The sequence below is a fragment of the Colius striatus genome, chromosome 9, assembly GCF_028858725.1.
Source record: "Colius striatus isolate bColStr4 chromosome 9, bColStr4.1.hap1, whole genome shotgun sequence".
NCBI lineage: Eukaryota > Metazoa > Chordata > Aves > Coliiformes > Coliidae > Colius > Colius striatus.
Genome location: NC_084767.1, coordinates 23,443,127 through 23,470,145, shown reverse-complemented (window position 1 = coordinate 23,470,145; position 27,019 = coordinate 23,443,127). Strand labels below are relative to the sequence as shown.

Sequence of the window (27,019 nt, the reverse complement as noted above, 5' to 3'; positions counted from 1 at the left end):
TTTGGTGGGCATCTGGCACCCAGCCAGAGCTAAACCACCACACACAGCATCTAGGCTGGGTCTAGCTCTCAGTTAGAGCCCTTCCTAGAAAATTCCTTCCAAAAATGCACTTTGGGAGCAAAAAAATCAATTTGATGATATCATATAGATCTAGGATCAAATCAGCCTTCTCCAACCACCTTCACGTATGTTCCAGGGCAATGAGATGTTACAGAAGGGGCCCAGAGGTGCCAGTTTTCAATCCTGGACACATTATTATTTGTCCCAGTTCCTGATGTCCCAGGACGCACAAGGAGAAGCCACCACACCTGCCCAGCCAAGGGCCACTTAATGGCATGGGTCTTTTGCTTTCTAAGTAAAAACAACTTGAGATCAACCTCCAGGAAGGAAAAAAAGATGGAGGGGAAAGACAAGAGGTTGAAAGAAGAGGGAAAACACCACGAAAGACTATTTGGAGAGCAAGCCAAGCCCTAGTGAAATCTTGAGGAGAGGTTAAGGGTTCTGTGCAATCCTGTCTGCTCCTTAGCAGTAATTGAAGCAGTGAATAGGCTGGAAGACTCGCAGGAAATTAAAAATCATGCAAATGAGCCCTTTGGCCAGCAAAGCCAATAGCCTCAGCACAAAGTTTGGCTGAGTAACACCCATAGTTGCTCTAATTAAAGGTGCACTCAGAGGGCTCCATCCCAACTATTGCTGCTCAGACAGCTCCCAAAAAGCCCCTCAGGGCAGGGTCCTTGGGGAGGGTGTAATGGGCAAGGAGAATGCTAAAATCATCAAGCCAGCCCGATTTGGGATCTCTGAGTCATCATTTCAGCATGGTGGCCTCCATCCCACCACCTACATTAGCCTACAAACACCCAGTGAGGAGAGATCTCTCTTGGTCACCTCACAGCCCAAAAACCTGCCTCATCCCCACTTAATCTTCTCCAACCCACCCAGCAGATGCCTCCATCCCTGAATGCCCCAAGTTGGGTCATGCCCTGAGCCAGCGTTTCATGTTGGGCTTGCAAAGTCATCCTTGCTTATTGATGCATTATCTGGTTTTGAACTTGCTAAAAACCACATGCTCAGGAGAGAGATCATTGATTTATTTCAGGTTTGTGTAAGCCTGCATGCTCAGTTGTTAATTCCACAAACTAAGCAGGCCCAACACAAGTTTCAGTGGTGTATTTATACACAAGGTTATACAAGCCCATTTACAATGACTGGTCAGTAATTTGCATACAATTATAATATTACTATGTCATTCTAAATGCCTACTACACACACTCTGAGAGGGTCTTCAGTAGTGTCTGGTGGTTCTTCATGAGTTGGTGGTCACCCTCTCTCCTTGCCACAATTACCTTCTAACTACTAGTTTCTTCGTTGTTTGGCAGACATTGGTGGTTCATGACAATCTCTTGGCTGCTTCCCATTAACCCTACCCAGGTTTCTGGTTTTGACATACATATACAATAGTGAATTGTTTCAAGCTTAATTGTTGTTCTTACAGTGTTCCTGACAAAGTTGTCCTCCTGCTTTTGACATTTTGACATTGTGCTCCATTGCCAAGATAAAGGTCCCAATTCTTGAATGTCTCTGAGCTGTCGGTGACATTCCAACCATCCCCCTCCCTGCCACACATCCCCCTCTCTACCTGCTAACAAAGGCTCTTCAGGGGGAGTGTTGGGAACAGTGTTGCCACCTGAGCCATCCTCTGCACCCAAGCAGGGGAACTCCTGGGTGCCACAGCCAGGGAAGGCAGCAGATGGAGTGGCAGGCAATGTGCTGACAGCTCAACCCGCTGGGCACTGCCAGCCTGATGGATGGTCCAGGTGCCTTGTCTGGGCCCCGAGAACTGGTTGCCTTGTCCCACTGCAGCAGCAGCAGCAGGAACCTGTAATTTGTGAGGCAACATTTCCAGCCCATACCCCACAAGTGATGGGAAGAGGGGGCAGGAATGAAGGCAGAGCTGAGCGTGCAAAACAGATGGCTCTCTCATTAAAGTGCAGCTGCACCAAGGAGAGGTCATAGCCGTAATGAATCGCGCCGAGTCCCCACTAATTAACACCGACAAGCAAAGTTCAGATGTGTCCACTGGTAAGGAATAAATCAATCCCCCAGAAATGGATGCAGCCAATGAGGGGTAGTTCAGTCTGTTCTTCTGCATCCCAGAGGGCAAGCAATTATATCCATAACTTTCTAGTTAGGGAGCACTTGGGAAACACGTCTTCCAATCCATACCTTCCTTCCACAACTACATTTCACTTTCAAGTGTCAAAAGATAATTTTGCTCAGGAGCAAAACAGCACAGGACAACATAAAGCTCAGTGAAGGACTTGTTGAAGCTCCTGATGCTATCCTGCTCCTCTCTTTCTACCTCCTGTAGCATTTTGGCTGTGATGCTCCTGGTGGAGATCCAGCTGGGGAATGGGGTGAATCTGCTTCAGTTTTCATGAGTTTGAGGAAAGGAATGGTGTTTGAGTCCTGAGGCACCCAGCTATACAACCCTTTTTTAGGTAATCAGCCTGCAAGTGGTGGTGGTGGCACGTGGCACATCACATCCCTAGTGTCTCACATCCCAGGAAAGGTCCTGTATTATGGACCCTACAAGGAGCCTCTAATCCCATAAACCTTTCTCCTTCCCTTTCCTCCTTCTCCTATGCAATCGTACACTCTCTCCTCCTCTCCAGGACCACAGCCCTACCCAGGAATGCTATGATGGGACCCACTGGCCCCAGGACACCTGGCAAGTGGGGGGATCACCCACCTTGCACCCCACTGCCCCAGCAGCCATGAGAGGGAAGCAACTGCAACACTGGCTAAGCTGAGAGCAAACCTATGCTGTGGGGATGGTGAACTTTCCCCTGCCTCAGCCTGCCAACAAAACCACCTGCATTATTTCAGTAGCATTTTTTGGAGTGCGCAGAGCCGTCACCATCTTGTGCTGCCTTATGAGCTGCTTCAGTCACACAAGATACTTGCTCTGTCTTTCCATCTCACCCCGTTACATAGGATGAGGTTATTTCACCTATTTCCTCCTTTGCTTTTTAACTACACCCAGGCAAATTGAAAATGGCACTCTGGTGCTGTTTAAAGAGGTAGTGGAGCCCAAGCCCCTGCTGAACCCTGCAGTTTGGAAACTTAATCACGGATAAAAACTTGGTTTTTTCTGAGCACTTACAAGATGCCTTTTGGTTTTGTGTACTGAGAGATGGTGTCAAGGTTGATGGCATCTCTGTGTCCAGTCCCCCAGGACAGCTGCTCTTCTGTCCTTTCCCACTGCACACAACCTTCACCAAAGAAAACTGTCCCTGCTTTTCAGAAGGATGGTTGTTGTGCAGGTTTCTATTCAGTCTCTCTTTCATCACTGGCTGCTTCTCTGATGCTATGTCCTTCCAAGCGGAACCAGAGCAGGGCTGGTGGTTTTTATAGCTCTGCATTACACAGGCAGGTGCTTCAATGTCAACTTGGGGCAACAAGGTTTGAGATGGGCAGAAGGGAAAAAAAAAAAAAGGTATTACAAGGCAAAACCAGCATTGTGGCTTTTGCAGAGAGAGAACTGTCTTTGCACTGCTCAGGTGGGGTTAAATCCTCTTTTGTGGGATCCCCCTTAAAAGAAAGAACAACCCTCAATCCATCACTGCACACAAATTAAACTGGCCTTGCTGTGCCTGTTCAGACATGTGCTCTCATGTTTTGGGTAAAGGAGGAAAAAAAAACCCCTAACCTTTACTGCCCACAAACCAGCAGCCTCAAGGGTGATTGCTAAAAATAACCCCATCTCCTTGCTGCCAGAGATGAGGGGCAAGCTGCTAATTAGCAAATGCCATCACTGCCTTCTCATAAGGCAGCTGCATGATGGAGGGTCACTCCGAGATGATTTTCCGGGCCGGCACAGGGGATGACATTTCGTGAGTACATTACTGAGGGGTTAAATAATTGGTAGGGCCTTTAAATGAGGATGCACATTGGGACTGAATTCCTAGGGAATTCCCAGGGAGAATTAACACTGGTGATCAGCCTGGTATTTGTAGTTAAGCTAAGAGCTGTAGTTTTCATTCCTACAATTGGTGGAAAATGTGGGGAAAAGAAAATCACTGCATGGTTGTGGGAGCTGGAAAGGGTATTTTTTTAATTGATGGGCTACTCTAAACCTGTGCAGCACAGAATACCATTCTATATTATATAGACCTGTTAAAGGAAAATGTTTCAGTACTATGTAAATATTATTTAATTTCCAGTAAACCTGGACACAATCAACGTAGACTTGGGACAAGTTCATATTTCACTGGGCAGCAGTTTTTAAAGAGAGCTGGTCAGTCAGAAGCAGCTCAGACAGCTTTGCTCATGCATTTGCAAAAGTTTTTTTGGGGGATACAAAGCCTGACACTCCCCCACACACACCACCACAGCCTCTAAGCACTGAGATGTGCACCCTGGCAGGTGTTAGTGCTGCAGTCTGACCCTGTCACCCAGCCACCAGCCACATAACTGGGCAGCGCTGCCAGACAGAGCGGGTAGGCTTTGGCAATATAAACGTGGACACACTTCAGTGACATGTTGGCTGCTTGCAATGTGGGCCCTCAAGAGAGATTAAGTCTCCTGTCTTCTGCTACCCATCCCAGGATGGTGGGACAAGCAAGTATCTCCAGGGAGAGCTGCTATCACATCATCGTCTCTCCAAGATAGGCTCTGAGAAGCTGAGGATTTGTCTCAAGGCAGGGTGGTCTTGCCATCCCTACCTCTTGGTCCTCTGGCTGTGGGCACAGCATACCCTCCCCCTGACTCTGGGGTGCCAGGGGACGTAGCCAACACAGGAAAATCCACCACTCAACCAGTTCATTGCCATTGTTTGGGGGGGGCAAGGGGGAGCGTAAGCTTTAAGTCAGTCACACATTGCAATGATGCTATGATTTTGTGAATCTGCGCTTGGGAGCAGCTGGAGGAGGCAGAGCTCCAGCTCTGGACTGACAGACCTCTGGCTCCTTCACCGTGCTGGAAATTTCCCTGGGAAAAAAAAGATACCACTATTCCCCACTGTCAGAGGGCAGCTGTAAATCACGGTGGTGATACCAGGAGGTCTCGGCACCAACACATCTGGACTCACCAGATCTTTAAGGCAGTCTTATGGTTTTTTGAACGAGAAGAGCAAGTTATTATAGGCTGAAATTCCCCTCCCCTGCCCCGTGTGAGGACTAAGTTGTTATGCAGCAGCTTAACTTGGGGAACAATCTCACACTAAAGTCATTTTGCTTCGGAGTATTTGCTTCTCTTTCATGTGCCAGGAATGCAAAGCCAGCGCAGACAATTTAAGTCATTATTAATAGATACACTTGATCTGAGGAAGTAAAATGCTTAATGTTTTGTTAAATGAGGTGTATTCTGCAAACAGTCATATGCAGAGAGAAGGGTAAGACACTACCCCCACACTAGAGATTAATGAGCACAAGGCTACTGCTAATGAAGTGCTCAGCCTCGCCAACGTTTGAGGCCTGATTCTGTGTAGGAACATCTCTACTGAGGTAAGGATGCCTAAGGATGATCCCAGGCTTCTTTGGTTGCAGGATCAGGCTCTCAGATCCTCAAGGTCTCAAGGCGCAGTGACAGGGCTTCTGGAAGCAGAGTTGATTTACCTGAGACCATGTGGCACCGCAGTGGCAGAGGAGAGAGTAAAGCTGCAGTCACCCAGTCTTCCTCCACCACCTAAAATCAGTGTCCAAAGGTGATAAGTAGTTTATAAACAGTCAAAAGTCTCTGTTTTCCTTCAAAATCCAGGCAGGGACTTCTTCCCACTCCTGGACAGCCCCAGGCTGCTCTGCAGGTGTCCCAGCTGCCAGCCCCTCACAGCAGTAAATCACTCCTGTCTGTATGGCAGCATTCCCCTTAAAAACACAGAAAGATCCTCTCATCCTGCCATCATTTTCTACTCATTGCTGGAAAAAGCACTGGACTTGGCTGTCAGGGGAACAGATTTGTGCATTTATACATGCCACTCATAGAATCATAGAATGGTAGGGTTGGAAGGGACCATCTAGTCGAACCCCCCTGCAGAAGCAGCTTCACCTAGATCAGGTCGCAAGACGACTCAGCTGCAAGAGGACTTTTTTTTCTAGTCTTGCTTGTCCTGGCTATTTCTAACCCACTCCATCAGCAATGCTGTTAATCGTGTCATTACTGTGACCCACAGAGGGAGTGTTATATGCAAATAGATGCTGATTAAAAGGCTCATGAGACAGGGTCATGGGATATTTCAACATACTCTCAACAGCAGTTTACTGCCAGACATGCTCACACACACACCCCCTCCCTTGCAAAATTAGCCCACATCTGACCAAGAAGGTCTAGACTTCTGCTGAATAGACCCATCTGCCAGCATGGGAGGCAGTCGGTGTGGCAGGAAGGCAATCCCCATAGCATGAGCAAGGGCATGTGAAGGCAGCCTTCCTCCATGCCACCGTGAAAACATGTCAGGGCTGCTAATGAGCCAACAGGCAAAGCAGGCAAGAGGGAAAATCAATCTCGGTCTCTGCCGCTCCCTGAGTCTTCAAACCTTCTCCTGCAACCGCCAAGGGACCCCAGGACAACAAGGCTATTTTCCGTACCAGAGCCATGCTTTGAGGAGCTAGTTCAGTTGATATCAGAAGGGTGAAGGGGCACAGAAAGGCTGGAGGTAGCAGTACAGCAAGTGGTAAAAGAAGAGATAAGGATGATGGGATTTCTAGGTTCAAATCAACCAAGCAGTTGTGGGCTGACAGCAGAGTGGGAAGGCCAGCCTTGAGTTAAGGATTAGGGAAGAAAACAGGAAAGACCACATAGACTGACCTCAAATTAACTCTCACTACAGCTGCTGGTGAACAAGGACCTTGAAGGAAGGGGGCCTTTACACAAGGGATTAATTTACGCAAAGAATCCAAGTCGGCCACCCCCAGCTCAGCGTGTCCCCATCCTTGGTGGACACAACACGATATTTTTGTGCCTCCTTGCTCTTCCCATGTTTTCTGGGGTCAGGCAGCTGGATTTCACAGCAGCCATGCTAAAGAAACCCACGAAGAAACCTCAGATGACTCTTGCAGTAAAGATGTGTTGGTCCAGGGTTGGCACACAATGTTCACGGTCACCTGCAGGAGCCCAGCAAGGTCCCCACTTGCAGGGGCCTACGGAGAAGGTCCCAAACATTTCTTCCAGCCCCACGTTGAGTCCATATGGAGTGACCCACGAAGCGTTTCAGCAGTCCCTCCACATTTGGTTGCTTTGATACAGTTTAACGTCTTCCCAAGATCTGCTCTGATCATGTTCATTGGCTGGGGAGATGGAGTGGGAGGGTTGGAGAAGGGGTTGGGTCACCCAGAGCCTCAAAGTCATGAGATAGCGAGGTCTATTTTTGTCCTTGCTGCAGACTTCTCCTGTGACCTTGTGGAGAGAAACTACAGGAGAGCAGCAATTCAGCAGGAGCCAGGGACACTCCATTGCCAGCTGTCTCTGTTCTTAAATGGCAGCAAAGGCTGAGCTCTTTCCTCTCCTATACAAAGTGTTGACAGGGAGAGCAGCTTCCCCTGCCAAAGTCCCAGGAGGATCTGTTCCTCGCTGGCCTTCACCAGGCACTTGGTATCCCTGCAGGGACATGCGAGTGTGCCAGCCTCTGTTGTGGTGGGCACTAATATGATGGCCAGATTTTTCTGTGTAGCAACCATGCGACTGGAAATAGGTATGAGTGCCTTAAAAAAAGACTCCACAGTGTTAGGCAGAGAAAACAAACAAACTAAAAACACTTTCGCAAAGCTCAGAGCACACAAGTAAGGTTATGCAGGGTTAAGCAGGCAGGGACCAATTAAATTTCTTTTTCTCCCCCCTCAGAAACACTAGGCTCTGTTTTCCTCCCAGCCTAAACACACACATCTCAAGCTGCTGCCTGCAATTAAACCAGCAATTTAATTCAAGAAGTGCTGCACAACACAGCCCAGTGACCATTTGACCCTTATTGTATCGTGTGCCTGTTATCATCTGACCCCACTGACGTTATAAATACAACTACAATAGAGCCTTAACTGGATTATAATTAGACAATGAGCCCAGGAGGATGGAAACAATGAACTATAAAGGCTCGTCCATCCTCCCAGCCAGGACCTACGCACAGGGGAAGCACTGGAATGGCTGAGTTACCAGGACCTGTAACAGAAAAGCTACAGATTTCCCCCAAATTGGATCTGGAACATCCTCTAACACCTCACACTCCTGCCACCAAGTATTACACAGCCCTGGTCACAGGAGACCTGAGGAGCCTTGAGATCCTGACTGACTGATACTATCAAGATGTGAACCTGGTTTTTAAGTTCAGTAAAAATGAGCTGGAGTGACAGGTGAAAAGCCAAGTGTCTTATGGACTCTCAGGTACTTTTCCTTTACAGGCCCATCCAGAAAATTTAACCACCTTAATGCCTAGCATTGTTTTTATAGAGCCTGTTCCCAAAGTGGCTGGTTTCTGGTTAGCTGACTGTGCCCTGCAGCCCTGGCCATCAATATTCAGCACTTTCTTTTATTATTTTTTTCTCTTCTGCATATCTCATTGGAGGGATAGGGAAGTGTAAAAAGTGTGTGTCCACTTGATGTTTTTCGGCTTTGATGGGGCACTCTGTGGCTTAGGCATGTTTGCAAGAGGACTTGCAGCCCATATTCCCCATGCAGGGGCTCAGAAAGAGCATCTCGGTCCTTTCTAGGAAGAATAAGGTGTTACCTGGTGCTTCCCAATCCCATGGTCCCAGATACTCCCTATGATCCCAGAGTTCTCATCAGGCACCAGGCAACTACTGAAGGGCCCAGTGCTGCCAGGGCATGCAATGCTTTGCTCCAGCAGAGCCCAAACGAAACATATCACCTACCCAGCCCTCTGTCATCCTCCCAACACAGTCCCCTTCAGCTTGGGTGCCCATTCCCAGCAAAGAGAGGGGCTTTTTCTTCCGCTGGGTGCAGATGGGGAATGCAAGAGCTGCCTTTTGCCTCCTGCGAGCACAATGTTGCACACGGGGTCCCCTGTGCTGCCAGCTGCAGGCAAGGTGCTGGTTTACCCAGCTCGTGCTGTATGAAATCTTCTTCCTGGATGCCCACACTCTAGTGAATTTTGCTTCCCCTCTCTCCAGCAGCACTCAGACAGCCACCAGCTGCAACTAGGCTCTCTGAAACATCCTCCCCAAGCCCCGTCCCCGGCTGTCCCCAGTCCCAGCATTCATCCCCAATGCCTCCTCCCCACAGGGCTGTGGTCACTGGAGTTCAAACAGGAGCTGAGTGCGCTGCTGTGCTTCACTGTCTGCCACAGCCACACTGCCTGCCTACGCTATCTCCCCTGCCAGTGGGCCCACCCCAGCCTAGCACCAGCGGGGCTGGGACCCCTGCATGAAGCCTGCTGGGGAGGAGGTCACACCAACTGCGTTGAGCTGGTGCTGGAATACAAGGCCGACACCAGCCTGTGCAGCAACAAAGGCCTGGCCCCGTTGCACCTCTGTGTCACCCAGGACTCACTGACGTAAGGACAAAGTCCCCTCCATCAGCATCCCTCCACTAATAACCTCACTCCGTAGGCCCTGTGCTCAGGGTATTTGCCTCTGTGGGATGCCAAAAAAGATTCCATGATCCCCAGCGAGGTTTCTCACATGCTCCCACGTCTCCCAGTTGCTTCAGCACACTCACTGCTGTCAAAAAGGGACATTTTGGTGCCAGGCACATCGTGCAGCACAGGTCACAGAATCACATAATGGCAGGAGTTGCAAAGGACCTCTAGAGATCATCCAGTCCCATCTCCTTCTAAAGCAGGTTCACCTACATCAAGCTGCACAGGAACGCGTCCAGGCAGATTTGGAAACCTCCGGAGGAGGAGACTCCACAGCCTTTCTGGGCAGCCTGTGCCAGGGCTCCCTCATGCTCACAGGAAAGGTTCTCCTCAAGTTCAAAAGGAACTTCCTGTGTTCCATCTTGTGCCCATTACCCCTTGTCCTCTCACTGGGTGCTACAGAAGAAAGACTGGCCTCATCCTCTTGATGGGCCCCATGCCCACTTGCCGTTTAGGTATTTCTAAGCATTGATAAGGTTTCCCCCTCATTATTCTCAAGTGTCCTTTCCAGGGACAGGAGCATCCCAGCCCAGCTCCACACACATTTTCTGCCTCCTCTTTTCTGGTGATTTATCCTAAATACTGCTATGTCCTGCATCTTCATCCTCGATCAGCATCATCATAACACAGAGATGGACATAAACATTGCCTTGAAAAATAAGTTTTCCATGGTGCATGCACATTCATCCCAGTGGTACTTTAAGTGCCTGAATCATTAGACCCAAGGAATCAGGACTTTTTTTCTTTTTTTTTTTTTTTTTTAATAAATAGCTCAGGCCCTTGGTACCCTGAGGACAGCAAATTTCATCACCTGCCAGCTTCAGTGAAAAGCCACTCCAGCCTCTTGCCTTTAGGCAGGAATCAAGCTTAACTAGGTAGTAAAGAGGTAGTAGGTGGTAAAGGAAAGTTTCCCACTATGGATCCAAGGTATTGTGGGCTGGTTGTCAGGGAAAGAGCTTTGCAAAAGAAAAACAGCCAGAGAGGAAAGAGTATGTAGACCTAAATATCTCAAGTTCAGCTTATAAATAAGAGTCTCTGCAAGACTGACAAAAATCAGATATTAATCAAATTTTGGTTCAGCCAAAAATTCAGGGATTAAGAAAATGCATTCTTGGTGCAATGAGGGCTATGTGGAGTGGGATGGGTAAGAGCGGATGCTGCAAGCAGCCTTCATCATTAATAAGGAACTTGTTTTCATTACTTCACCTGAGCTTCCTTTTGACCTTAAGCCTTCAAGCCTCTAAGTCACAAGCCATTGTAAAAGGCCCATGGGGGTATTTTAGGCTTCACTGACTCACTATCACCACATAGAGATGGGGCACAGATACCAGCTTGCTGCACTGAGAGGACCCCATGGCTCACAGAGGACCAGGTAATTCATTTTTGGCCAGGTGATTCCCAGCTTGGGAAAAAAAAAAATCAAAATGTTAAATGAGCTATTGTCACCAATTTGCATGTTATTTTCCCCAGAAGGACAGAGGGGGGTGGCAGGTGAGCCAGCAAACCGTGACACAGGGATCAGACAGATGAAATGTGGAAACAGCTGAGTTAAAAGCCCTTGAATATTGGGGCTTTATAATGGAAATGCTGAGAGACCCTTAACTACGCTACCCAGCGCTACAGGGGCTTCTACAATAACTAAGCCAAATCCCTTGAAAGATCAAAAATTAATAGACATTTCAGACAGGTTTTGAGGTTTCGACCACTGCTTTTCAGTCGCAAAGACTTTGCTAAAGTTAGAGACTGAGGAGGTCAAGCTTTAGGTAACACAAACATTTCCTCTTTGATTAGGGAGAGACTACTTTGCCTTGCCTTTTTTTTATTATTTTTTTTTTATTGAGTAGTAGATTTTAGGTCATCCTTAATTTTTACTGACAATAAAGAGCAGGTCATTGACCTACATAGAGAGCTATTTTATTTTTCTCCCTCTCGATAACAATGGCCAGAACACCTATGTGCCTGGTTCTTCTGTATTCCCATATACTCGGCAATTCACCATGGGGGCAGGACTTAAAACCTTTGAGCCTCTCAGTGACTGGGATAAAAAAAAATTATCTGGGCTTCCTTCCAGCCATTTGAGCTTCAGAATCCATGAGATTTCAACAAAAAGGATATCAGAGCTTTAATCTAGGAGCTTTTTGAAGAGATGGAAAAAAAAAAGTTCCAGTAAAGTTCAGTCTTACCTTCTTCACTTTAGGAGTTGTTCATGCCAATGTCGGCCTATTTAGTAGAGTTCCTCTCCTTGACCTCTTTTTTACAGCGGAGATAATTAACATGGTGGGGTAAGATGAGTCTCTAAATTCACTGCACTCTCTCCCTGGTGCTCTCCCGTTTCCCTTTTAAAGCTGGGATGATTAAAGGAGCCTGCCTTTATTGGCACCCTGAAAAAAAGAAAAATAAAAATAATTGAGGGGGAAAGGAAGAATCTCAACTTTCCCAGCGGTGCCGGAGGAAAAGCGGGCATGGGGCAGTGGGAAGGCGCATCACAGGGATGCGGGATGCAGCCCCCACCTTTCATCATTTTACCCATGGCAGAAGGGATGGCGAATGGTACTACGTTTGTAGAGTCCTCCTTCAGATCTGTGAGTCTGAAAAAGAAGATATCAGGTTTCCTGTGCAACCATGGAAAGCCTACCTGGAGAGAAATCCCCCCAGGCCTAGTCTTCTCCAGCTTCCACAGAGGGAAGAGGTCTTAGTCAAGACAAGGGATGAGAAAAAAAAAGACATCCGTCCAACCTCCATGCAACTTGGCTTTATGTCTGAGTGATGCCCTTGTGTTCACTTTTTCACTGGGAACTGAAACCAGAATTATCTTCTGGCTCCAAGCCTCCAGTTCAGTGGGAGATAAATTTGGGGATTAATTATGGGATGAGGCAACAGAGGAGAGTTGGTATCTGAAGGCCTCAATGCAAGAAACAATGGGATTTGCTTAAGGGATGTCAGATAAGGATGGCTCATCGTTGGAGAAGCAAATAGAAAATAGGAGCCAAGAAGGAAGGAAGGTATTTGGTGATCAGGCTGGCAATGCTCCCAGATGCCAGGGAGCTGGACACTAACTTGCCATTGGTGGACCTGTACCTAGCCCCCTGGCACCCTTCAGCTATTCCATCCTCTGCTTGGACACGCTGCCCTTTTGGCTGCCTCAAATAGGTGTTCCTTTATGTTAAAGGGACCACAGATTTAAAAGCCAGCATTTAGCATCACCTAGTGCTAAAGCTCATCCTCTGCTCCATTTAGCGTTGTTAAAATACAAACCTTGGAGCATTTGGAGACATACTTTTGGAAACATCCCCCACCAAGGAAGACTAGCTCTTTAATGAGTCCTGAGAAAGAAACAAAGAGCCCAAGAACAAACACACAACACAAACCAAGGCCTGATCCTCCACTGTGGAGAAGCTGCTCCCCAAGTTGGTATGACAAAATGGGTGCTCATACAGATGAGCATCCACTGCTCAGGAAGCTTTGGCAGAGACAGTGCTGAGTACAATGCTCCTGGGCTGTCACTTGTTCTGCAGCAACACAACCGGCCCTTCCACTCCAAACCCTTGGCACCCGTGTTGCCATGGTTCACTGACAGCCTTGCAGAGTCCGAAAAGATTTTCATCTTGTGAAGAAAAATAGGTTTCCTTTCTCCTTTTCTTGTAGGAAATTAATAAGAATAATCTTCACACTCAGAGCTGGGCTTGAGGAAGGCTGTTTTTCTGAGTGGGATCAATCCTGCAATAAATCATAGATAGATGGAGAGATAGTAACACGAATGCCATGGAACACAACCAAGTGAAGGACAGGAGACCCTTGCTCTGGCCCCAGGGAAGAGGGGGGAAAAAACAAAACAAAACAACAAACAGGTTTTTTTTCCTTAAAAAAAAACAAGGGTCTGAGTTGGTTTTCAAGACAGGTTTTTCCTCCAGTCTTGCCTGCCCCAACCTCCTGCTCCTCCTGCTGGTTATTAATCACATCCCATCTCATTTCAAGCTAAACCCCACTTTTCCAGCCCAGGCATTTTTCATCCCACAAAGCAGCATCCCATCAAGTCATCCTGGCAGGGGAGAGAAATGAGATTGTCCCTCTCAATGTAGCACCAACTTCTGTCCCCAACTCTATCAATGGGTGAAGAAGGAAAACAAAATCCAAATCATTTTATCTATTTGAGCCAAGACCCCAGCACAAGGCAAACCTGTAGTAATAGCACCAGTTACACTAATTAGTACAGCTTTAACCCAATGAGTTAGGAAAGGTTTGGAAGTAAGTTTAAAATTATGCAAAGTGTGTGTGCAAGAGTGGCTCTTAGAGAGCATCGCTGCCACCAGCAAACTGCTCAGCCAGATTGATTATATCAGGCTTTGCCATCCCATGTCTGAATTTCTGCTGAACTAAACCTGTGTCTTCTTGCAATATTTCCAGCAAATTGGAGAGGGACCTTCAAAAAGCAGCAAGTCATCGCTGAGCCTTATTAAATGGGTTCTTCATTTAATCTAGTATTTAATCAGTATTTTGTTATTTAATCATGTTGTTAATAAAAAAACCTCACAAGAAATCACAAATGCTGGCAAAGCGTTAAAGCACACGAGCTCATCAGCAGCAAGTAGAGGCTAAAATAGGAGCATATAGCCAGCAAACGTGACTGGCATCTGCCTGGCACCTGCCGATGCCCCATACATCCAAACAGGAGACACGTGCTCCTTGTGGGGCCCCATCATTTCTAGTAACTGAAGGAGATCACCCTGTATTTATAGCCCCTCACTAACATTCCTTCTTTGCTGAGGGAAAAGTATTCAGGAGGAAAATTCAATATAAACTGACTTGGGTTTCTTTCAACAAGACAGTTACCAAACTCAGTAACAAAATAAACCCTTCAGGAAAATAGCATTTGAGAAGAGAGACATTTCCACTCCAGTGTCTCTAGAAGAATCTTTGGAATATCTAGCAGGAGGCCAAGAGGAATTGAACTCTCTATACTGAACTCCCATTTCGCTCTTAGGAAAGGAGAAGCCCATGGCAGTGAGGATGCTGGGCTGGAGGGGCTTGGCTTTGCCAGGCAAACCATGGTATATAATCCCTTACTGGAAATTCGGGGCAGGGGAATATTCCCTCTGCCTTGCCTATGCAGATGTAAATCTTCAACCCAGGCTTACTTGATACACAGGCCTTGCCACTCTTTATGGCTACAGTTTCCCTGTGCTCTGTCTCTGTGTGAAGATATGCTGTTTTATTATTGGGATGCTTTGGTGCCTAAATATTGTGAAGACTATGGAGCTAAACATCCAATAGTGATGGCAGCACGAGGCTCGTGTTCAGGGTCTCTAGGCACAGCTGCTTTAAGGTGCTTAGAGGTGCTTTAAGAGTGGTCTAGTAAAAAAAAAAACAACCACACAAACAGAAAGAAACAAAAGATATTTTTTCTCATAGACAAGGCTACTTTTGTTTTGTAATCAACTCAGAACTGTTTTTTTTCATTTTTTCTTTGCAGAACAGCCCCTTGGTTTGCCCTAAATATGTTATTTTAGGGTGCCAGAACTAACCATGATGTCAGAATTAACCCGAAGAGGTCCCCTGCTGTCAGGGACAGAGGCAGCTAGTAAACACAATCAAGCCAAGGTGTGGTATGTTCTGGGGCAAAACAAAATTTTTCCAACCAGCAACAGACAGCAAATGCCTAAACAATCTCAGCGAGAAAAGCCGTTGCTTCTGAAGTGGATTCACCACATTCTAGAGGCAAATGAGAATTGCAAAATAAGGATCTGAGGTTTTAGAGGTTGGCACAACTTCACACTGCACCCACTCACCTACAACCTTATCTCCAACAGAGAGCAGTCATAGCAGGTGTCTCCAGCGAGGTCCAAGGCAAGCTGGCAGCATCTAGGAGTGCTGCACTTGCAAAGGCTGCAGAAATAACTTCTCCCCACACATCCTGCAGGATTTTTTTCCTGGAAAGCCGAGGCTGGATATGTGTGAGAAAAGCAATGACATTTGCAGATCCTGCACTACCAAGGACAGTGACTGTCTCATCAGCTTCTATCAAACCTTGGGGGAGGTCACGCCGCAGATCCAGAAGGATCCTATTATTATTATTCCCATATAAGCATTCTTCATCAACAATGCTTGGCACCATCCTTCCTTCCATGGGTTCCTTTTCCTCCCATCCCTCCCACCAGATGGATGAGACTAGGGCTCTGCTCTGCCACTGTTCCACTTCATTTTCTTTCTGTATCAGCCTAGAACCTTGCTTAAGGACCTGGGTGGCACCCAAGCTAAAAGAAAGGCTTATTAGAAGAAAATCAAGCAGGCAGAAAGGCTTTAGAGGTTGATAAACCTCCCTGAACTCCAGCCAACCTCTGCAGCAGGACCACTCTTCCTACCTCCCCAGCAACATCTCTTGGGAAACAGGAGCTGGCCTCATTTTTAAGGTCTCTCTTGGACAGCACATGGGTCTGGCCCCTCTCCAGAAAATAGCTCCTCCCTGTCTGCCAACAGCCCTGCTGGGGGGACTGATACTGAGCCATGCTGGCCATGACAGCTCCTGGCAGGAGATGGAGCAGTCCCTTAGAGTGGCTGATCACAGCCATTTACTCACAAACACCAAAGAAAAAAAATAACCCAAATCCCATTAAGGCATACCAGGCATCTTTAACCCCTGTCTATTATCAGAAGGACACCAATAGAAAGCTCTGATGGGAATCACTGTCCCCACTTTGCAGCAGCCATGACCCTTCTTTGTAACCACATACAGTGATGTTAGAGGGAGGCAAAGATAGGAACAGCAATCAGAGGTGGGGAGGGTTGCTTACTTTGATTTATTCTTCCTGGGAACTGCAGGTGCTGCTACTCAATCATCATCAGGTGCCAAACAAGTCAGCAAAACTCATTTCCACAGGCTTAAAACACCTGCAAAGGTGTTTCTTTTCAGGATAGGCAGAAAACAGAATCCCTTAGTCCTCTCTGGGGCAAGAGCTTAGAACAGGAGCATGGATCCCGTAAAGGGAGAAGGATAATCCATTTTTGCACCCAGGCAAACCCACAATGAGCTGTTCTGCTGCACATAAGCATTACTGAGGGTTTCCCTCCATGTCAGCTCGGTCCCAGCACAGACTAAGGTGGAGGCAGCAGTTTTGGATGTTTTCAGCTAAGATCTGTAAACGTCAGCCAAGGAGTGGAATTGTACAGATCATCTCTGTAACACTCTGTACCTTTGCTGGGAGATGACACTGCAGCTGACGGGCTGGTGGTGAGAAGGGACCCGACACCCTGTTTGTCCTCATAATAGCCAGATGCATCCTTTACCTCTCACAGGCCAGGACAGGCCCAGCTGGCACAGCTAGCCATGGGTACCACTCCCAGTGCTGCCTGACCACCAACACAGCTGGGACAAGGCCCACTGGTCCCTAGTGGGTCAAGAACAGTCGGTGTGGTCCAGGATGATCGGGGATGACCATTCATGAACGATGCTGGTCAAGGGCAAGAGGGAGACTTTGCTCAAACCACTGTCACTACCACTGTGGTGGGCATCAGGGCACATGGTTACCATCTTTAAGTGCCACAACCCCTGTGGGAACTCAGTACCATTTCAGTCCCCATCCTCACCCCACATCATTTCCTGCCCTGTGATCCCCCATGGCTTCTACTACAGCCCACCCCACTAAAACCCATCTGGGAAGTGTACTCCCAACCTCCTCTTCTCTTTGCAGATGTGCCAAGCTCCTACTGAGACACAGGGCAACCGTCAACTTGCCTGGAGAGGGCAGTGGGGAGACAGCTCTGCACATGGCTGTGAGGCACTGCCTGTGTGACTATGCCTGCCTCTACCTGCGCCATGGGGCTCACGTCAATGCATGCAATGCACAGGAAGACATGGCCCTCAGCATCCTCTGCAGGTAGGTGCCAGGCACTAGTGAGGGCTGCCTGCAGCTTTGCCAGCTGCTGCCTGCCCATGGTGCCAAAACTGACGCCTGGGATGAGATACAGAGGAGTCCCTTGCACAAGGCATGCGGGACTGCCCACGCTGGCCTGCTGTCCTTCCTCTTGCAGCACCGTGCCAACGTTGATACTATTGACTACAACGACATCTCCCCTTGGCCTGTGGGCTGCAGAGCACTGCCTTCAAGAAGGACCTGCAGCCTTACCTCATTGTGCAGCTGCTGCCCAACTATGGCTCCCAAAAGATATGGCCTCCTGCCTTTGCCAAGGTACCAGCCCCAAAATAACCCCCGTGTATCCCCTGGGACATGGGATTTTGCAGTTGGAGTCAGGGTGCTCTGGGAAATAAAAAGTCAGAGGGCTAGAAGAGTTTAGGAGAGCATCCCAGTGTGAGCAGGGAGAGGAGACCATGGCATTGAGGTTGGTGGTGCTGCTAGGAATGATGGAAACAAACACCCATGCATAGTGTGGCAGCGGGGAAAAGCAGGCTGGGTGAAGGGCAGAATAAAGCCAGCACAAGCCAAGGAGACTGGCAAGGAGGACTTTTTCCTGCCGGGGGATGTCAGAGACATCAGACAGCAGTGCAGACATCTTACAGCTCTGAGTTTCATTGATTTTACATCAGACAATAAAAAAAAATATTATCCTGGAAAACTTGTTCCCCATGATGTAATGAGTACAGCCAGACTGCTCTTGAATGATCTGGGCTGGTTGACTTGCCCCTGCAGGTTTCTGGTTAGCTTGGCTGTGAGGGGAGCTGGCTGCTGAAATACAAATAAGGCCCTTCAATATGTTGTAGGAGATGGGAAAAATTGTTTTTATTCCTAGATAGGAAAAAAGCAGACCCCATCCTGCTTTGTTTCTGCATCTTAGAAACAAGCAGATCCCTTTGACATCAGCTCTAAGGCTTTCTACAAGGTTGTTGCTGCTAGTGGGTATGAAAACATCCTCCCCAAGCAGAGCCTGCAGCAAGGCTGGGCTTCTTTCCGAGCATATCAACAGGAGAACTTAGCATCCAGCCTTTGCTTGCGGGAGCCACATCAGCACATGGGCCCCTGGTCCTGCTCTGATGGGTTACTTACCTCTTCCCCTTAGATCTTCATCTCAAAATTGTCTCTAGCTTGTTTGGCTTATTCGGGAAAAATATTCAACCAACTGATGTTCTTTTTTTTCCCCTCCCTCTCTTTTTTTGCAGCGGCACCAGCTATTCTATGAGTCTTTTTTTCCGGCTGGCAGGAACAGTCCCCTGCCTCCAACATTTATGCCACTCTGCCATTCAGAAAAAGTTTGGCAGCTAATGCCTTACCCTCTTGTTGCCTGTGCCCAAGTCTTTGCATGATTACCTGCTGTTGAAGCCTGAGGGAATCATTCTGTGGAGGTCTGGGAGGAGTCGGCCAAGGGCCTTCCAGCCCACCCTCACCTGGACGGCCCTTGGTGCTGCACGGTAGCATCCATTTCTATCAGCTGAGGAAGAAGCTCCAGTTTTCATGATGGATGGTTGTTGTTCAGGGATTTATAACATAACTAAGATGTGCTTTCGGCTGTAACTTTGTATAGATTTCTTTTTTCTAATTGTGCTTTAAATACATTATAAAGAGTAATAAAATGATTAGTAGCTGTCGCAAGTGTGCTGCAGATATGAATAACACTCATTATAAAGGATATCTCTGAAGCAGCAGGGCTTCTCAGGTGTGCAAAGGCATGCACATATAGAAGATGGCTAAAATCAGCCCATGGGGGCATCAGATTCCCTTTGATAAATCTCTCCTACAACAGCACAAGCAGAAGTGGGACCAGAGGTGCAGCGAGGAAGATGTTAGCAGGATGCAATACCCTGTGGTATTAATATAGGCAAAAAAATAGACTCAACGTCGATTTTTAGATGTAGATGCCACCAAGAAAGAGCTGGTTACCTCATGCAGGATGAAAGGCAAGAGGTGACATTTCATGTATTTCTCCTGGCTCCCCAGATTTGAGGGACCAGCACCTCCCATACCCACCATGGCCATGGCTGCTGGCAGGCAGAGGGGCTGGAAACTTGAAGTGGAGGTGTTTGGACTTTCATTTTGTGTAGTGACATGGCAAAACTTCCCAAGAGAAGCAATGATTTGTTCTCCCAGACCCTCAGGCTCCCCACATTAATTTCTATTAAACTAAAGCAAGCGCACGCACATGCCCCTGGAAGAACAGCCATCCTTATGCTTGCCACTGTGGCTCAGCACTTGCCAAATTGTTTATCTGCTAATTACAATCACTATTTAAAAACAGAGAGATAAATAAATCAGCTTTTTTTACATGTTTGAGTGGACTTTGCAGCAGCACTCAGCACTGTTGTGTCATGCAGTCAACATGTACAAGACGGAAGTAATCCCTGCCTGTCAGAGCCAGGGCCTGTGGAGCTGAGAGCATGGAAATGGGGAGGGAAAGGAAATTTCCCCCTCCCACCTTCTGCCTGCCTCTTCTGGAGCTTTTCTGGCTCTTGAAGTTGCACACTGGTGTGCAAGGATATTGCAAAGCCCTCACGGCTCCCCGGTCTTTGGTGCCTGAGCCCTGTCCCATGCAGGAATGGCATACCTCCTTGACATCCAGAAACGGGGCACTTCCTAACTTTAGAGGCTGGTTTACATCACAGTTGGTTTCAGTGGTCAGAGCAGGGAGGGCAATTGAAGGGGTTTTAGGGATAATACCCATACTGGCTGAGTCAGTGCCTGCTTGAACCATCCAAATCTAAATTCTGGTGCCTCTAACGAGTCTTTCATCTTTTGTATGTTTCCCAAGTGAGGAAGAATAACATGTTTTACATCTGTATTGGGCAAGTTTGCATGGAGATAGACTCCCACCAGGTGATCACATCCTCCCTGAAAATCAACGACCTCCCCTCCTGCTCCTGCAGCCACCATTGGGGAAAAAAAATATGCACATCAAAGGGGCAGGAAACAAACAAAAAAAGAGCAGTGCTATTGCCAGGAAGAGCTGAGGGGAACTGGGAGGCTGAGAGGGATAAAGGGGCGGCAGGGGGGCCGAGAAGGATGGAAGGACCCGTAGGAGTGGGGAACGGCCGTGGACACTGGTGGGCTGCTGCCCCGAATCTCCCGCGCTGGCTGCGCGGCGCCCCGCGGCCCGCAGGGGGCGCCCTGGGCTCAGCCGCCGCGGCGGAGCCGTCGGGGAAAGCCGACCGGGACCGCGGGAGAAATCCCGCTTCGCGGGAAACGCGGGGCACACGGAGGAGATGTAAAAACAATTACTTTGAGGGCTTTGAGGGCTTTTCCCCTCAGTTTGAGCCGTCCTGGCGGCAGCGGAAGCGGCGCGGGAGACGGATTTTGCGAGCAGGAGGATGGTCCGGGCAGGATTGATGCTCCAGGCTCATCTGTTTGCGCTGATGAGTTTGGCAGGCGGGCAAAGGAGCATTTGGGTGTGTTATATATATATATATACACACAGATAAATATATAACTTTTCCTTCTGACGGTGCATTGCTTTGATGTTAATGTTATGGCAAAGGATCAGTTTTATCTTTCTTTTTTTCTTTTCTTTCTTCCCAACAGCTAAAGACGGGAGGTCACATTAACTTCTAATATGGAGCCACATAAAAATGCGATTATGCCTGCTAAACAGAACGCAGTAGGCTGCTAGTTAAGACAATGAGATTTCCAGGAAGCGATGCATAAATTCTTCAAAAAAAAAAAAATGACAGATTTTTCACGTTTCTTTCCAATTAAATTACTGAGGCAGATAACACAGCGCTGCGCACACCATACATTGGGGAAATGAAGGGTTTTCGGGGGGTTCGGGTGTTTGGGGGTTTTTTTAAGTCTATCCGGCTGTGCATCTGATGAAAGGCGGTTAATATTCAGCTGCTTTTAAGGGGGGGGGAAAAAACCCCGAGCCCTCGGCCTCTCGCCATTTCCCCGCGGCTGGGCCGGGCCGGTTTGCCGGCTGTTTCCCTCCCTGCAGCTATGAGTCACCTACGGTCCCGGCCAGCAGCGCCCGCAAACTAATTCACAAGCCACGGGAATTGCCCGCCGCGATGCACACACGGTGGGCGAGAAGCTGGTTTAACAGCCCGGGAGAATTAAGGAAACACCTCATTCCCTCGGAGAAAAAAAAAACAAAACAAAAAACAAGGGGGGGCGGGGGAACCAAACAAAAAAAAAATACAAACAAATTAACTAAAAAAAAACCCCAAAAAACCGCTCAAACAAACAAATAAAAACACCCTAACAACGCTTTACCAGCCCGTCGGGTGTTTCCTCACCCGGCATCCCTCCGGAGCGGGGCAGGATCGGGCCCCTCCGGGGCGACTGCGGAAACTGGGGCAAGGGGGTCCGGTGGGTTCACTCCCCACGACCTGAAAAGGATGTCTCTAGGGTGATGATCCAGCCCCGGTAATGAACTAGCGTTTGCTTCTCTGTTTAATTTTGTTTGTGCAGTAGGCACAGGCTGCACCGAGGCGGGCGATCGCGAAGCAATCCAAACCCGAAATGAGATTTTTTTTTTTCTTTTTTTTTTAGAGTCCTAATGAACCTGATTGCAGGAACATTTATAATCCCCCATGGCTTTCAATGAAATCAGCTATAATCAGGAGCTGTGGGGAAAGGGAGTGTTTACAGGCAGGGATTGGGAAGCGCCACTGTATCCGTAAAGATGCTGCTCCTTCTATTGATGTCTGAAATGATGGATCATGTGAGAATGGCAAATATACTATTTGTCTAATGGCTCTGCAATTAAATTCCCCTGTAAATGACCCATGCCTCATTTCATCCTAATCTATGGAATTTTGATTGAATTCGTCAGCTCTAATTGAAAAATACTGCACTTTAATGGCTGCGGTGCAGGCGCAGGACCGCGCTGGGTTTAATGAGACGCTGCCCCTCTGACCCGGGAATATTTTCGACTTTTCTTCGGGATTTTTAAACTACTGGATTTCTCAACTAGATCCCACGTAAAACCGTGAAGGAGAGTGCGAATGCTTTCCCACCACTACGGAGCATCTCTCTGGACCGACGTCCTTTATTAAGATCGCCGTTAGTACTCTTAAAATATTTGGACTCCGTACGTCTAAAGGCATAGTAATTTAAAAGGAAAAATAATATTGCCTGTTTCCCTTTATCCGAACGAATGTGGGGATATGAAACAGGATTACCCAGGCTTTTTTTTTTTTTTAACCTGCACGGTGTTGTTTTTACTCTTTTACCTTCTTTTTTACTAGCCCGAAAATCCCTAGCTTGTTAAAATTAAACAAAACCAAATCAAAACCAAGCAAACAAAAAAGCCCCACAATCAGGGAGACACAACTCCCTCCACCCCACCCCCCCCACACGCACACACACAAAAAAAGACAAAAACCACCCTCACAGACAAAAAACCAAAACCAACCAAAAAAAGCAGCACAGCTCCCGTGCATGGAGTGGAAGTTGTGGGAAAGGGACCCCCCCGGCCCATGCCCTGCTCTGGAGCCGCAATCGAGCCGCGGCGGCGGGGATGCGGCTAGGCGGCCGCCTCCCAGCCTGAAATGGGGTCCACGGGCAGACGGGTAGGACTTAATGGGATTAAGGGATAAATGAAGGGGTTTGGGTTGTTTTGTGGTTTTGGTTTGGTCTGTGTTTTTTCCCTGCTTGGAAACTGAAGGAGGAGGCGGGAGGGGGGGATTCCCGGGGTCGCAGCGGCGTCCGCGGACACACGCAGGGTATTGGGTGGTATCCCGCGGCGAGCTGTCCCTCCGCGCCCAGCCAAATCTTGCTCCCCCATCCCATTCTCTCACTCCCAGACCAAATACGCTGGAATGACCTACAGCCACGAACGGGAATGCCTCTCCTCGCCGCGGGGCTGGCCGGGGCAGAAGACAGAGAGCGGCAGTTGCATCCCTTGTTTCAGTGTTCAGCACTCACCCCTGTTCCCGGGATCCTTAAGGACATGCTGATTTTTGCGAGGTAGTTTTGCTCATGGTCTCACCCCTCCTTAGGAAAAAAAAAATTCACTTGAAAAGCACAGTAGGTTGAGATGCTTTTGGTGATAGTTCCCACGCAATTAAAATTTCCCCACCAAAGGCAGAGGGTCCGGTAAGAATTCCCTCACTGAGATCTCTGCAAGCCTCACTTTTGCTTTTTATAAAGTCTTTGGTTGAAAAACGTTGACTCAAAACTGAGCTGTGCCCCTTTTCCCTCCCCCATGTCCCACGCTGCTCCAAGTAACGTATCCCACCAGAGCAGCTCCCCTAATGCCCACTGGGACTTGAACCCATGTGCCCCACGGAAACCTACAGCACAGCTCCCTACCAACAGACTGGAGGTGCCCAAAGGGCTGGAAGCAGTTACCAGCCTCCGGGCAGGTGGTGGGGTCGAGCTACCATCCTGGGTGGAGGGATGCTCTGGTCTCTGACACCTTAGGGACTGGCAACACAGAAGGGTTCCAGCACCTTCCGGTTTTCCTTTTCCTCCACAGATCCCCTGTTTCACTTCTTCACTCCAAAAGGCTGAATCCCCTCCTTATCCCAATCTGGGATTTATTTAGCACACACGCACTCCATTCTACCAAGAGACCACTGGAGTCACAGGCACCTCCTAAAATCTGCTTGGTTCATTGATGCCTCCGCTTATCTGATGCTTCTTTCCTGAGAAAGTTTTGGGGAGCAAAACCTGCCAGAAGGCACTTGCTCTTCAGCAGCCCCTACTGTGATGTGGAAGGCTCCCCAAGCAGTGTCTCGGTGTCACATTTTGAGCTGGGACAGGTCAGCACACACACTACGGGTCAGGGGGAAAGGGCTTCTGCCTGCACCCCAGCCAATCATGACCTCCTGAAATACCAATTTCTACCATATACTTGGATTTAGACCCCTTGGGAAAGGCTCCTGCCATGTCCTAGCGGCAGGGGGTTCCCTCCGTGGGGCACAGGGGTGGCTGGCAGGGCTCCCCTGCCCACACTGCCCCTTGCCTCCCTCCCGCCTGTTACGCTTCCCAGGCACAATCACGCTCCGGTTGCCTCTCCGACAATCAGAGATCGACGACGTTTTTCTCCGAAGGAAAAAAAAAATCAGCTAATTATGTGCCAAACAAAAAGGCTATTCTCGTCTGAAATAATACCCCTGTCTTGCAAAGGCACTTGTTTGTGGGCAAATTTTGAAGAGGGCTGACAATGAAAACAGCTGCAGGAGCTGGGTGTTAGTACACATTTCCATGCCCTGCCAGATTACCGTGCCTAATTGTCTCCCCTTTCCACAATCTAACGTGTTTTCCTGAAAGAAGATTATTTTTTCCCCTCCTTCCTCCTTGCTTTTCTATTTAAACGAAAGCTTTGCCTCTCCACGAGGATTTCCAGCCCGGCTCTGGCTGGGTTTGGAAGGAGCAGGGTTTCTGCTGATTTGAAGGGCCAGAGGGTTTAGCTCAGCTCCATCCACCACAGTGGGAAAGAGCAGGAGACAGGAGAGGGACTGCTGTCTGACGCTGCTTGCTGTGTGATCAGGAATGGAGGACAGGGGAAAAAAATACTGGAGGGAAATAACCACGAGTGCAGCTACAAAGCATCCACAGGGGAAATCAAACCATTGCCGGCACTGTGCTGGGAAAAATCCTGAGCGCCGTGCTACTAGACATATGGTGGTCTCCGCAAGACAGAGCCAGGACATATGGAAATGAGCTGTATAAGTAAACTTTTTCCAGTTCCTTGAAGTCAGAGATGGGCCCCAAAAGTGTGTCCGTGCACAAACATATCCACTCCATCCCCAGCAGGAACTGTTTCTCCATCCATCCACCCCCTTCCATTTGCCACATCACCAGGAAAAAAATCCTTCTCCAGCAAAAATGTGGCATTGGGGATGAGGAAACCCTGAAAAACTCAGCGCGGATGTCCAGTGGGGCTCAGCACCTCAAAAGCTGCAGCAAAATGAGGATGAGGAGCCAGATGAAGGATTAGGTGGGGTCGAGCTAAAGTCCAAAAGCAGTGCCCCCCCCCAAAAAAAAATTTCTGCCAAGAAAATAATGGTTTCAGATGTTGGCTGGAGATCTGGAGGGATAAACTGACCCAGATATCCAGACACAGGGCAGAGAGCAGCCCCCAGACCCTGCTTCAGGGAGCTGCCAAGCCTCAGGAGTGGAAACTAGCAGTGAAAGAAGTAGAGGCTGCAAATGCCTCTTGCTGAGGAGGGGGAAAGCCCTCACTACTTTGAAAGGCGGGGGAATCTCTTGAGACATGCAGCTGAGCCGATGCTGGAGGGATAACTCTCACCCCTTTCCTTGCCCTCATGTGCCCTCTGGAGTTTGGGGGGCCCTAGAGGGTGGCTGTCTGAGAGAGGTAGGATTTGAGGGGCAAAATATGGCTGTCCCCAGCCTTGGTACCTACTGGCCTGTCTGCTGCAGAGGAATCATCTTCCTCCCAAGGGTGTGCAGCCCTCCCTCAGCCTGACAGCTGCTGTCCTCATCCCCAAAATATGAGCATCAATTAGCTAGGAACAAGCAGTAGCTCATTAAAGGTTCCCAAGTGGGCAGGCCCAGGGGGAGAACAATATCTCCTACTGAGCCTTGTCTTTGGGGGACACCCCCCCCCCAGCCAGAAGCCACTTCTAGTCGGGGTTTGTGACCAAAAACCCCCCAAAACCAAGCCCAGAGTTGCAGCTGGCACCATTGTCCCAGGAAGACTTCAACTTCCCAGAGGCGGGAGGGATCCCACCCCCAGCTAATTCTCCTCTTTTTTTTTTTTTTTGTCATTTCCCCTCTTTTTTTTCTTTTTTTGTTTTCATTTAATTTTATTTTCCAAACCACTTGATCTTTGCTTGGGAACCTCCATTAATTGCCTGGGTTTGCCTCTTCGCCTGGTCCCTTTATCATTATTTATGGTCTTTGAAATTGTGCAAAGTTGCCTTGACATTCAATTTACAAGTTTGGGGTCCTTTTTTTTCCCTTCTTTTTTTTTCCTTTTTTTTTTTCTTTCTTTCTTTTTTTTTTGTTCCAGCTTTTGTCCTCGCCAAAGACGTCGTGTTGGAAAAGGCTTTGAGCCGGCCAACATGAGAGGTTCGCGGAGAAAAGGGAGCAGCCCTCCATCGCTTTTAATTCCGCCGTGTTGCTGAATGGCTCTTTTACATAATTGCAGAAGCAATTTCAAAGCCAAGCCGGGGGCTGACTTTACCCAGAACCACATGGAGCCTATTTGGGGGCTTTTCAAAAAAAAAGAAAAAGAACGGGGAGAAGCGCGTGAATAAAATAGGTGTGGGGGGGGGGGGGAAATGGGTTTCAATGCTTTGGAGGCAGCAAATCGGTGTGTCCGATGGGGAATGTCACAGGCCCTGGGAGAGCCGCGGGCCCCGCCGTGGGGTGCGAATGGGCGGCGGCGCGGCCACGCGCGGCCCGCGGGGCAGTGGGCGCTCCCGCGCGGGCCGCCCCGTCCGGCGGGAGGGAGGCGGCGGCCGCGAATGAAGGGGGGGGGGTAGGAGGGGCTAAAGGCGGGACGGAGCGGCGCGGCACCGCCCCGCCGGGCTCGGGCCCAATGGCGGGCCGCGGCGGCAGCCACGTGGGGCGGGCCGGGTTCCCAGCC

General features: G+C 48.7%; 1 protein-coding gene across 1 annotated transcript; it reads left to right on the top strand.

Moving 5' to 3' along the window:
• The first annotated feature begins 2,018 nt into the window (after nt 1–2,018).
• On the top strand, nt 2,019–18,945 carry ASB18 (ankyrin repeat and SOCS box containing 18). Its single transcript, XM_062001952.1, is given in 7 exon segments — nt 2,019–2,079; nt 8,104–8,370; nt 9,229–9,499; nt 17,269–17,645; nt 17,648–17,857; nt 18,670–18,716; nt 18,718–18,945. Coding segments are annotated over 7 exon segments (1,461 nt in total).
• Nucleotides 18,946–27,019: the final 8,074 nt, after the last annotated feature.